At 43.9% G+C, this 13,872-nt stretch overlaps 1 protein-coding gene across 6 annotated transcripts in view; it reads left to right on the plus strand.

Moving 5' to 3' along the window:
- Positions 1-13,872, plus strand: part of EPB41L4B (erythrocyte membrane protein band 4.1 like 4B) — a 121,863-nt gene that overhangs the window by 76,432 nt on the left and 31,559 nt on the right. For all 6 annotated transcript variants that reach the window (XM_032306937.1, XM_032306938.1, XM_032306939.1 and 3 more), the window contains exon 16: positions 12,958-13,169. In XM_032306937.1, coding sequence (XP_032162828.1) covers positions 12,958-13,169 — 212 coding nt within the window. The remainder of the gene's footprint in view (positions 1-12,957; positions 13,170-13,872) is intronic.

A 13,872-nucleotide genomic window follows, 5' to 3' on the forward strand; every position in this document is an offset into this window, starting at 1 on the left:
TTGACAGGCCTCCCGTTCCACAGGGAGCAAGCGCATAGCCTTAACTAGTTCTTTTAAACCGTTGATGGGTAAAAATCAGTATGTCCATTTTAATTGTATTTCTCTAGAAGCAAGGTTGCCTACCTTTTCATCTTGTTGAATGCCATTTGTTAAATGTTTCCCCTGAACCATCTGGAAGCTCTGCTCTTACGCCGTGCTCTTTATTAAAGAGCAGACTGATGAAGTAAAATTAATCGTGTCATCATAGCCTTTTTAATAGCGGAGCAAGGGAAGGATGGAAAGAGTTGATATTTACCAGACATTTTTTGAAAGCAGATTTCCAGAAACTCAGATAACAATCAGCATGATACAGTGCCCTGGAGATCAGAAGAAAGAATCCGGACAGCATGAAAATAGCCAGGGTAAAGGACTTGATTTCTAACACCCATCTTTCCGTTCTTGTTGAGGAGTTTGTGGAGAACTTTCCACTCCAACTTCTTTTTTTTTTTTTTTTTTTAATATTTTTATTTTTATTTATTTGACAGACAGAGATCACAAGTAGGCAGACAGGCAGGCAGAGAGAGGGGAGGGGAAGAAACAGGCTCCCTGCTGAGCAGAGAGCCTGATGCGGGGCTCTATCCCAGGACCCTGGGATCATGACCTGAGCCAAAGGCAGAGGCTTTAACCCACTGAGCCACCCAGGCGCCCCTCCACTCCAACTTCTTAAATACTCACTCAGACTTTGTGAATTTCCCTGATGCATTGGCCGCGGAAGCAAGGGATTACTTGCAGTCACAATTAAAGTCCTAATTGAGCAGGTCTAAAATCCCACTGTATCCCAAGACTTGCCAGCGGTTTTATTGCTGGAAAGGCTGCAGAATTTAAAACACCCCAACCGCTGTAGTGCGGGCAGTCCGCTAAGCAGGGTGAGAATAATTAGAGGAACATCCCCGTAGGCTCGTGTTGTAAGAAGACCACAGAACCTACCTAATCATCCCCTCCTGAATTGTGAATGGCTTCAGCAGCCACTTTCTGCAGCAGAAACCTCAAAAGCAAGAGCTGTTGCTATGCTAACGGCTAAGCCAGCTTCATCCCGCAGCTGAATAATGGAGGCTGTATCTATATACAAGGCAATTAAACGGGCCCTTAATATTAGGTCCAGTGTATAGCTTCAGAGACTAACCAAGGATGTTTACAGGAGAAGCTTCTGAAAACCTACAAGAATTGTGGAACGGAGAAGGGATCACTTGGGGAGATTTTAAAACACAAAAACCGAAATAGATGAATCCTCCTCTGTATCACCTCAGGAACACATACCCAGTGTTCCGCTCCCGCTCCCGCTGCTGTCTTGTGCAATTAGAACGTCTAAAAACCTGCCCTTAACAGAGCGTGCATTTTCTTCATCTAGCGTGAACTTCATTCTGGAATGAATAATAGTTTAATTTCATTCATTCTGATGAGTTGGATGCTGTCTGCCAAGTGGAAAAAATAACACTCAGCTCATGCCCAAGCCGGCCATGGCTCTTTCACGGTGCAAAGATGGGCTCCTTAGACGTTATCCTGCACAGCTCGTAGCTGCGTGTTCGTGGCAATGATTTCTTTTTTGTCTTGCTGCTCCATGAGGCCTCCCAGATGATACTGTTTGGGGATGCACTTAAAGAAGTGGTGAGGGGTAAGTCTGTTAAGTCTGTTAATGTCACTACCCACCTGATCAAAGAAAATCTTCATTGAAAGCAAAAAGTGGACCCCAGAATGCAAAAATGAGAGCCCCCCCAAAAAAGTCCCTAGGAAACCGAGAAGGGAAAGCACTGTTAGATTTATTACAAGTGAATGCTTTAAGAGAAAACAACTATATTTGTGTCAGTATTTTTTTTTTTTTAAGGCAGGAAAGAGATTGAATAAACTCTTAGTCATGAGCCTCTGTGCAAAAATGCACTCATGAAATATTTATTCCTTGGGCTCAGATCCTGAAATTGATCCGGAATTGTTAAAATCCTAGATTTCTGCACAAAGTTTTTCTAAAGCCCTTCTCACAGCTTCTCCATGCCTCAAATAATCAGAAAGACATTATAAACTTAGTAGGAATCACGTTAGGTTAAAATGGATTTTCTAGCAAAAAATCTATCAAGGTCTGCCTACCCACTTACAACATTTTGGTAAAACCATTTGATACCACTTTCACCGAAGGAAAATTCCAGATTCAAAGATGGGGACACATACCCCACTACTCTCTCTCACACAGGACAGATGCAGCCACCAGGAGACATGAAGAGCCTCTCATCGCTCCTTAAGATGTGGAATGTTCTACAGTTTTACAGAGGCTGTTTAGTGTTAGGGACACCGAGGAGCTCCTGATCAACGTGAAGCTTTTATGAATAGACACTTGATAAATTACCTAAGGAGAATTAAACTTTAATGCACTACAACATTTATTCAGCAAATATTTACTGTGTTTCTACGCTGTGCCAAGTACTATCATAGGCACCGGGAATTGATGTTGAAGACGACGCTGCCTTTGGCTGTAGGCAGTTAATAAACTAGTCAAAACAACAGCTACCAATCTTACAGACTCAGACAGCACCTGAGCTAACACTAGAATTAGTTCCAGGTTGATGGCTTAGAAGATGGCTTGAAAGAAATACAAATTGAGAAAATTCCCATCTGTCCATTAGTCTGTATAAAGGAATCTAAACCATGCCATATATATATATATGTATATGTATAATTTGACCATTTTGGACAAGAGGAAAATGAGGTCGGTTCATCTTTTCTCTCTAGTCACTTAAAAAAAAATAAATAAAACCACTAAGTTACTATAAGAAATGATCCCTATTTAAACAGACCTAACAGGGGCGCCTGGGTGGCTCAGTGGTTAAGCCGCTGCCTTTGGCTCGGGTCGTGATCCCCCGGTCCTGGGATCAAGCCCCGCATCGGGCTCTCTGCTCAGCAGGGAGCCTGCTTCCTCCTCTCTCTCTCTGCCTGCCTCTCTGCCTACTTATGATTTCTGTCTGTCAAATAAATAAATAAAATCTTTAAAAAAAATAAATAAATAAAAAATAAAAAATAATAATAAACAGACCTAACATTCCTAATGTGTCCCATTTCTGAGATGTTGATAACAATTTTCTTCTCAAACCCATTATGAAAAAGATGCAGTCTTTCAAATATACTCTCTTCTTACGGCCAAATAGTGCGCTTGCTTGCACTGAATGTAATAAGAACTTGTAGCAATATGTTTGTCTAATGACCCACTCTGTTCAGTCTCTACTAAATTAAAATTGATGTAAGTGACAAGTATCCTGGAAACCATGATGAGTAAATGCACCTTCTCTCATCTCTCGGTCGGACATGGCACAAATCAAATTATTTCATTGAGCCGTAGTTCCTGGCATATAAATACATAATGACTGTTTGGCCAAAAATGCAGTGTCTGGGGCCCAGATAAGTGAAATAGGTTACCTGAGGTCACATAGCTAAGCCCTAACAAAATCAAAGCTAAGTGCCTGCCAGTGTTCTTTTACTGTCATTGTTATGCTCCTTTTATCCACTGGCAAGGCAGTCTCTCAGCGCTAAAGAGAGCACTGGGCTCTCGAGTCAGGTTGCCTGAGTTCAAATCCCAGCTCTGCCATTTACTAGCTGTGTGACTTTGAGAAAGTTAAGTATCCTCTCTGTTACCATTTCCTTACCTGCAAAATACAGATAATAATAACTGTCCCTTCTTCAAACGTTTGTTAGAAGATTGAATATGTTAATAGACAGCACAGGGCTGGGCAACCAAAAATGTTAGCTTTTGAGTTTTTTCCTCTGTGAGTATTTAGAGAGCGTGATTAATGCACCAGTGTTCAGCCAGGAAGTCTGATTCTGGCTGACACCATCTGCTGTAAAAACATGGTAATTGAGGAGATTCTGCTAACAGCCCTAATTGGAGAGCCACAGTTCAGGCTGATGGACAGGATATGGACTAGTGGAAACTTCTTCTTGTCCTTGGCGCAAGTAGAAAATGACATATTTGTATAGCACACTGGGGTAAGCAGATAAAACCATTTGAGCCGTAACCCATCCAAAGTCCATTTGCTGGGAAGCTCTGCAGGGATATTCGTCGATATCTCCCTGATGCTTTCGCTCTGATTAGGAACATGGACTTGTCCCCACCCAGGCTAAAAGCAAAACAGGAGCCAGTTGGCCCCGACCAGGCTCGTCTTGAGTGTTTAGAGAGCTTGTGTGCTGTGTGGGCTACCTAGAAGCTGGTCCTGCCTCAGGAGCCCTGCTGTGGAGTTAAGCCAGGTGTCATGAACAGATAACAGAGTACCTTTGAGTCCAGGCAGCGTGCGTACCTGCGGTGAGCGATCGAGACGTGATGCTGGAGAACTTCAGATAGAGGATACTCGCTCTGTTTTCCTAGGAGAGACTTTCAGCTGGCACAGTGTGGATGGGGGATTTCTTGGCCATCCAGATATTGGCATTTCATTAAAAGCAGAACATCTGTTGATTTCTTGGCCTTCCTGCCTGATTACTTAGCTGTTTGGAAGGGAGAAGAAACACCGCCCATGTTACTGTTATTAATTCTGGTCAGCAAGGAAGACTAGGTTGAAATGTGTGAGTGGTGAGATCCTAGGGAAAAAAATGACTCTTATGTCTTGAAATTGTTTTTGGGTTTTTTTTTTTAAGATTTTATTTATTTATTTGACAGACAGAGTTCACAAGCAGGCATAGAGGCAGGCAGAGAGAGAGGACAGGGGAGCAGGCTCCCAGCTGAGCAGAGAGCCCGATGCGGGGCTGGATCCCAGGACCCTGGGATCATGACCTGAGCCGAAGGCAGAGGCTTAACCTACTGAGCCATCCAGGTGTCCCTGTCTTGCAATTGTTAATACAAAATGAGAGGAGCTCACGGTTTAATCCTTCATGCCAAAGAGAAGATGGGTCTAAAAGGGGAATATTTTTCATATTGACTGTGAATATATATCATCGATCATCTGAAAGAGAAAGGTTTTTAGGGAGCCACAATTTAAAACAGTCTTTTATCTTATTTTTTTCAAGATTTTATTTATTTGATAGACGGAGATCACAAGTAGGCAGAGAGAGACAGGGAAGCAGGCTCCCCACCAAGCAGAGAGCCTGATGCAGGACTCGATCCTAGGATCCTGGGATCATGACCCAAGCAGAAGGCAGAGGCTTTAACCCACGAGCCATCCAGTCACCCCTATAACAGTATTTTAAATAGAAGGAAGGTGGAACATATAAAAGAATGAAGGGGTGTAGACCTTTTTCTAAAAGGACTTTTAAAGTTTCATAGATGGATGGTTTAGTTGGAACAAAGATGAACAGTTTAAGGACAGCCATTCTTTTTTTTTAAGATATTTATTTTTAAGTAATCTCCAATAGTCATTCCTGAAGATGGTATATGAGATTAACAGGACAGAAGAAACACTCCTCAACTTCTGTTTTGCTTTTCTCCTTTTTGATAAGGAAACCAGGCAAAATGCTAATTGCTGAGGGTGAAAAGAACGAAGAGAAGGAAACTGAAGTCCGAGATGAGAGAACAGTCAGGAAATTAGTTCAAGCCTTCAGGCGTAGAAAAACGGCCACAGGGAATAAGGAGAGAATTTGTTATGTCATTGCTGAGTCAGCATCACTATGCTTTGAAGAACTACGGAGTCCTGGGGAAATGCCAGAATGGACAGGGAGATGTCATACAGGTTCTTGAAAATTGTGTTTTAAAAAACCGGACTGATAAGCTTGATCGTGGTATCAAAAAAGAATCTTTTTTAAGCACTTAGTTTAGGAAGTAATGTTCACTTAGGAATAGCATGGATTCACTCAGAATAAGGGGTGCTAATGTTCCAAGACTCTTAGTAGACTGAGTAAAAGGACCGTGTCTACCCTGGTTAAGTAGAATTTGTCAGACACCAGACTTTAATGTTGAAACACTGGGTAATGTACCCCACTTCAGGAATAAGAATAACTATTAATATTCAACACCATTTTGCAAGCCTTACCAAAGCAATAAGCCAAGAAAACAGAATAAGCAATAAATACCAGAAAAGAAGAAACAAAATTTATGTGATTATGAAAAATACAAATGAATTACAGTTCATTAGAGAGGTAAGCAAAGTGGCCAGAGTCAGAAATATCGTAAAGTCCATAATTTTGTGTATCTAGTAGCATAAAATTAGAGGAAATATAATAATAAATGAAATCCTATTTTCAATTGTGACAAAATTGGAATTCACCCAGGAATTAAATTAATAATATATGTTGCTTACCTTTGTGGAAAAGTAAAAAATTCTAACTGATGGACATTTAAAAGATCTGAATAAAGAATGAAAAGTACCCTATTCCTTAAGAATACACTCTCTCAAATCCATAATATTTAATGCTTCAAATCAGAATTCCAATGTGATTTTTTTTTTTTTTTTTGGTAGTAACTGAAGTTGTAAAATAATCTGAAAGAGTAAGTACATAACAATAGTCAAGGAAAAAAAGAAGAACAACAGTATGGGAAAGGGAACAGGATTTGTCCTGTCAGATATTAAAAAAAAAAAAAATACACACACACACACACACACACACACACACACATATATATACACAAATTAAGACAATCTGGTGCTGGTTGAGTAACAGAGAAGAAAGTCAATAAAAATAGGAAAAATCCAGAAACACACATAAATACACATCCCGTATTTTCACCATAAGCATCTCTGACAAGCATTTTCACTGCAAACATTTTCTTTGCATAACGACTTGGCTGTAAAGTAATTTTGCCCTAAAAGAAAATCATGATAAATAAAAGAGGGACATTCACTTAAAAAGACATTGTGGAACATGAAAAATTGAATAACAAAAAAGTGGAATGACAAAATTCTAAACACTTGATTGCAAAATAAAAAAAAAATATTTGAATTCATCAAAAATGTATAGCCTAGAGTCATAGCAACACTGCACAAATAACTGATTTTGTACGTTGTACTTCTGTGCTCTTTTTCAAGGTCTACTGCTCATAGTATTACATACATGTAATCTGGGGGGCACTGATCAATCTTAGCATTGCACTTTTACTTTTGTCCCCACGATTTCTGCCTTGGCTAACAGAGGTATCCGTTTCCAAGTGCTAGGACCCGAATTTGCAGCTGAGCTTTGTATTGTTTCCTAAAAGCTTTCTACACTGTTGTTTGTTTTTGGCACGTTGTCCCTTGACTGTCGCTAGATGTTCCCAAGTTCCATGGGAAGAGTGGAAGGAATGCTAAGGCTATAGTGTGTTTGTAACTGAGCTTTCTTAATGACATTGCAACTGGTGCATTGTTTTCTGGCCTAGTAGAGTGTGCTGTCTGGCTCTTACAGGGTCTTCTTTCACACTCCCAGTAAGTTTTATCACCGCGTTTTCTATCAAGCTGATATATGTAGTTATCATCCACACCATCTACTCATCACCATACAGACCATGATGAGCGCCAGGTGAGATTAATATGATAGAAAAATGGGAACTTTGCCAATGGAGAAATGAAACCGAACTGTAAGCCAGTTGTTTTATATTTTACAGCAGAATTCTCTTACAGTCGATTAGATAGGTGGTGATAACAGGGCTGGACTTCTTGCAGTGGAGATGCACATGGCAAAGGTGTTTACGGGGAAACTACCTAGCAGCACCCATGGTGGATGTTGTACATCAATCCCGGACAGTCAGGAACACAGAGACCGCACGAGGCGTATCTTACAGAGGGAGTTTCATGTGGGGAATTGGTTACATAAGAGATGAAGAACTAGGAAACTAAGCTGGACAGGGAGACAAGCCAGAGATTAACAACACGAGAACTAGAGCCGGAGGGACTGAGGGAGGTGGCAGTTCAACACCCAGGGGCTGGGGCCACAGAGAACTCACAGCTTCTGCTGGAAACATCACCTGAGGCAGAAAGAGATGGGGAAGAAACACCTTGACTTCTCTCCTTTTCCCACCTTCCAGGCTCTGCCAGTGCCTCCCACCGGCCAAGCCTGCATAAAAGCCAGAGGGCTGGGAGCCTGAGAAATGTATTTCCTTGGAAACACAGCAGGTCAGGGCAGAGCAGAGCAGGGATCTGAGAGCTTTCGGGAAAGTGACTGGCACATGCAGAAGGTGGCATTTCAAGTTAGTGGGACAAGGATGCATTACTCCCTTGGTGATGTTGGGACAACTGCCTCCCCTTTTCAGAAAAGAAAAATGAGAACTTCCCCTTACAATATGCACATAAGCTCTTCTTCCCTGTTGGCTCTTGCCCAGGCTCTGCCCCTCCTCGCTTAAGCCTCATGAAAGCACCTGTCACATGGCCTTGGACTTGTTACTCAGCAGTGGGCTCCTTGAGGGCAAGGACAACCTCTCACTTGTCTTTGCACTCCCCTGCCTACCACCATGCCGGGCACAGGAGTTAGCACTTAAATATTTATTGAGTGCATTGATATCTAATTTTCTTTTCAATCTGACCAGTATTAGTTGAATACCTGCTGTGTCCTTAGCACAGGGGAGGGTATGAACACATGTGACATGACCGTCTCTGTTCCTACAGAGCTCACTGTGTCGCTGGGAAGGCAAGATGTGTACACAAGGATGTCTCAGGCAGTGCGGTTCTGAGGAGGTCTTAGGATTTTCCCGATGAGTGCATTTGCTGCCTGAAATAGAAGCCAAGACAGATGGGAAGATGTAGCAGATGGGCAGCAAGCAGAGAGGCAGTAGTCCTGGATTTTGTCCCAGGCTCAGCCAGTTACCCACGATGTGACCCGGTCACCTCATTCCCCCAGCGAGCCCCACTTCCCCACGTGCAAAGTGAAGAGGTCGGACTAGGGCAGTGGGGCTCAGTGCTGGCTGCCCACTGGACTTCGAGCTCGATGGTGATGTCATTGGCCTGGGGTAGGGGCTAGGCATGGATATTTTTCAAAATCTTCCCTGGTGATTTTTTTAAAAATCAATTTTATAAAGATACAAGTTAGTATCATATAATTCACCAATTTAAACTGTACAGTTCCATGATTTTTAGCATTTTCACAAAGTTGTACAGCCATTGCTACAATCTAATTTTAGAACCGTTCCAACGCCCCTGAAGAGACCCTGTATCATTAGCAGGGTCTTTTGTCTTGCTGTCTCCCCCGATCCTCCCCAGTCCTAGGAAACCACGAATCTACTTTCTGTCTCTATGGTCTTGCCTATTCTGAACATTTCACATAGACGGAATCATGCAACACGAGGCGTTTTGTGTCTGGCTTTTTCATTCACTGTGACGTTTTTCAAGGTTCTTTTATGTCCTAGCATGGATTAATATTTCGTCCCAATTCATGGCTGAATATTATTTCACTCTATGGCTACACCACTTTTATTTATCCATTCATCAGTTGATGGACATTTGGGTTGTTTCTACATTTTTGGCCATTATGATTAATGCCGCTACGAATATTCATGGACAGGTTTTTGTGTGGACATATTTTCATTTTTCTTGGGCATATATATCCCCAGGAGTGGAATTGCTGGGTTGTGCGGTAACTCTGTGTTTAACTTTTTTGAGGAACTGCCAGGTGTTTTCCCAAAGCAGCTGTACCATTCTGCATTCCCACCAGTGGTATGTGGGAGTTCTCCTGGTGATTTTAATATTTGTCTGGGAGTATAAAACCACCAAATAGAGGGTCTCCATTTTCTGTGATTTCTTATCTAGGATTAGCTCCCCAGAACTGTCCTCAGAAGCCCATGTCACCCAGAACTTGGCTGAGCTGTAGACTGTATGGGACAGTTGGCTTCTGAGAGCACCCTCACCATTCCTGGCCTCATTCTCGAGAGAAAGCCCTGTTGAGTTCTCTGTTCCAGCTCAAGACCCTCCCCAGTTCCTGCCCTGCCCTGCTCACAGTTCTGGCAGGATTATTCAGAATAATTATTCCATTTTATACCAGTTATAATATTTAATGAAGAATGACATAGTAACATTATTAATATGATACTAATTACTGGGGTGCCTGGGTGGCCCAGTTGTTGCACATCTGCCTTTGGCTCAGGTTGTGATCCCAGGGTTCTGAGATGGGGACCCTCATCGGGGCTCCCTGCTCACCGGGAGGCCTGCTTCTCCCTCTCCCACGCCCCCTGCTGGTGTTCCCTCTCTCACTGTATTTCTGTCAAATAAATAAAATCTTAAAAAAAAAAAGAAATACATAAATATAATCCTAATTACTATAATACCATAATAACAAATGTTATTGATATTATTATAATATTTTAAATATCCCATTATTCAGTATGCAATACAGTTTGATTGAGCAGGCTGGGGACCCAGGGTCACAGAGGAGAGAGGCTCTGGTGGGATTAGGCAGGGCCGTAAGAGTCCCCCACCCTCCCCAGGCCTGCAGAGCTATGCCCACCCCTTATATAGACAAAAAAGGCCTGTACGACATAGCCCTTGCTAATAGAGCACTCACTTCTCTAGAGTCGGAAGTAGAATGGGAGTGGGGGCTTCCCCTGAAAAAACGAAGAGAAGAAATTAGATCGGATTCGATTTTTCACTGATGTTTACTAACAGGGCACTTTCTCCCCTCCTCTAAGCCCCAGTGTAACACAAGGCATCGGCAGCTTTCTTGCAGGATAACTGCAAAAGTTGAACCTGAAATGCTTAGCACAGTGCTGGGCACACTGGCAGCCCTCTCCTTCTACACCAGAGTCCTTCTCAGCTGCCAGCCTGTGGAAGCAGAGGCTGAAGCCTACATAGCCCTTCTCCATCACCCTCTGCAAACCAGGACTTCCGACCTTGTTTCCAGAATGCCAGAAGCTCATGAACGTCCGTCTCTGTTGACCATGAACACAGAGCTGGTCTCATTTCCTGGGCTTTAACTAATGGTCCCAAGGCTTTGGGGCTGCTGGGTGCTGCTGAACCCTCTGGTCGACTTGACCTTCTCTGAGGTGCCTGGGAAGAGGGCAGATTCACAATTCTCATAGATGCCATTTACATCATAGTCGATACGAACAGCCCCTCCTAGACTTCTGTGGGGAAGGGTCCGTGAGGCCATGAGCGGTGGTTTCCTTAACAGACCCACAACCCTATAAAACTCCATGAATTACGATCGCTGGGATGGTGATCCCTTCATGTGCATGAGCTGAGAGAGTCCCCAGGCCCTCCTACTCCTGCTTAGAAACCTTTGCTCTTCTAGAGACCCTCACCCGACAAGATTCGAGCAGCTTCTCTGACCCTCGTCTGTTTCTCTTCCCGTTTGTCTTGCTCCGTCTTCCCCATAAGTAGCTGTGAAAGGAAAATCACACATGCATATTTTATTCGACATGTTATTAAATGCAATTTATCACTCCCTGCATATATATTTATTTCCCTGTTTAACTTCTCACTCTGGGTTTCCTTGAAATAAAAAATCACACACTTTTAAACTTGGAAAAACGAGTACATGACACCAGTGCTCTAGTCCAAGTCCATGGCAGACATCACTAATCAATCACAACACTCTTTCCTCCTGAGCTGGGCACAACCTCAGAATTCTTCTCAATCTTGCTTTCCAAGCAAAGGGTGAGAATCACTTGGAGCTGGCATAGGAGATGGTGATTATTTGCCATTCGTCAGAAGGTCTTACTCAAAGCTTTCCAACTCCACCTCCAGCCCTAAACATACACCAGATCTCTGCTATAAGGCATCTTTCCCCTTGGGTGTTCATTCTCGCATTCAAGGTAATTCAAGGTGAGCCTCCAATTGGGCAGCCCCTCCAGTCCTCCTAGGCTAAAGGGAATTTTCTCTCTTCTGAGCCCCGAGTCTCTGTGCCTCCTTAGGACAGATGTTGTTTTCAGCATCTATGAGAGACAGGAAAATAATGCCAGCGGGCTTTGGAGTCCACGTAGCTGTTCTCAAATCCCAGATCCACAGCTTCGTCAGTCCTTCTGACTTCCCTCCCGCCCGCGCTTCCTTCCTTTTCATCAAATATGTATGGAGTACCTACTGTGGACCGAGCAAAGAAGCAAAGTTCTATGTATCTACAAAATGGAATGTTTTATGTAAAATAGCTAGCACACAACCTAGGAGAAAGCAAGTGCTGGATAAGTAGCTGGGAGAAAGGGCAATTTTCAGACCTAGAAATGCGCCCAGGATCACCTGACCCAGCTGGTGTTGCAGAGGAGGAAACCAAAGCCCAGAGCAACGGTCCAAGCTTCCCGCACGGGCTGGGGAAGAACTAAGGCTGGAACCCCGGCGTTTCAACTTCAACTTCAGCAACACTTTTTGTTGCCCCCATCACTGGCTGCCTGGGGGAGCGGCATACCCTGGGCTACGTTTCCTGTTGGGAGAGGTGAGGCTGGGCTGTGACCCAAAGTAAGCCAAAGTCACACCTTATTCCACATCCTTACACACACGTACATGATGCAAGACTGACCCCAGGGAAGCGGAGTCTGCCGGAGGCGGCCAGAGTGGACAGGAACTTCCCCCTCGCTGCTGCTCTGGGGACAGTGGGCTGGAGGAGACAGTATAGGCAGGAACTGCAGTTCAGATTCTAAACAGGAGATGGCATTGGTTTCCAGAAGGGCAGTTTTAATAAAGACAGAGAGAACAATTGAAATTACAGGTGTCACAGCAGTCACCTTAGCAAGTGTCTCCTGTGTGGTGCGGTGATTGAGAAGAAGAGAAAGGGACTCCAAGCATCCCTCTGGTCACAATCTTGTCGTGGCATGGCGAGCAAATTATTTGCTAGTATCGCTTTTGATTTCCTCCTCCCATTTAAGGGATGTCTTTTCTTGAACGAAAGTGGTTTAACTTCAGAGTAAGAATTCCTTCAGGTTTCGGGTCTCTGATAAATACAGATTTCCCCTCTCCGCTTTTTCTCTGAACGCCGTGAAGCCCCTGTGTCCTGTTTTGCAGTGACCCCACAGATGCTTGTTGAACCGATGTCTCTTGGTTTTTAATGGTCAGAACATCTTTTAAAAGTACACACAGGAATATCAAGACCCTTGACTTTTCTAAATCCTGACTTTGACACCCTCCACAGCTACCCGCTCCCTTCCCCAGGGCTCAGCAGCTCGGACCGGCTGCCTTTCGGCGTTGAGGAGAACGGGGGACCCAGCCGAGCCTCAGCCAGGCACCATCACCATCACCACCAGCACCAGCACCAGCACCACCCGAACTATGGCCTCTCGCTGACTCTGGAGAACAAGGAGGGGCCTTCCAGGTCTCCAAACTCCAGCAGTAAATCCCTAACAAGTAAGTAGGGTTGCAAAGAGCAGGGTAAGAGGGAGGGATGCTGCAGGGTATGGATGGCTTCCCCAGATCCTCAAAACAGACCCTTTCTGGGTAGCACGGAAAGGCAGGAAAGGCAGTGCGGGGTTGCCAGGTCGGGGCAGGAGAGGACAAGCGCCTCGTTCATTTCATCAGGAGCCGCTGAGAGATTACAGTTTATCAGGAAACTCCGGCTGGATGTCAACGTAGCTGTTCTCTCTCTGCCTCATTCCCAGCAGTTCCTACTTCTACTGGCTCAAGTAATAGAAAGAGGAGGGAGCCAGGAGGCTAGACTCTCTGCGTTTCCGAATTACAGGAAAACCTATTCTGTCCCATTTCTGGCATCCCTCGTCTGAGAGCAAAGTGATGTTAGGGAGGACCAGTGTCCCCTGTTTCAGATTCTGGCATAAGAAGGGATGGAAAGGGACAGCAGGCACTTAGAAACATTTTTAGCAATAGACCAGAGTGATTTTACATCCATTAAAACCAGTAAGAAATAGGTTTGGATTTTGTATTTTTTTTTTTTTTAGAAACTCCCTTTTATTACGCTTTATCAAATAATTAATCTGTGACAGACCAGAGGGAGGAGCCGGTTCTCTCACATAGGACGTGGGAAAGCCCTGAGCTGGAGGAAGGAGTCAAGACACTTTGATTCTGGTCTTTGCTCTTGACCCGTGTTACCCTCTTG

This window comes from Mustela erminea, chromosome 12 (genome assembly GCF_009829155.1).
Source record: "Mustela erminea isolate mMusErm1 chromosome 12, mMusErm1.Pri, whole genome shotgun sequence".
Classification (NCBI taxonomy): domain Eukaryota; kingdom Metazoa; phylum Chordata; class Mammalia; order Carnivora; family Mustelidae; genus Mustela; species Mustela erminea.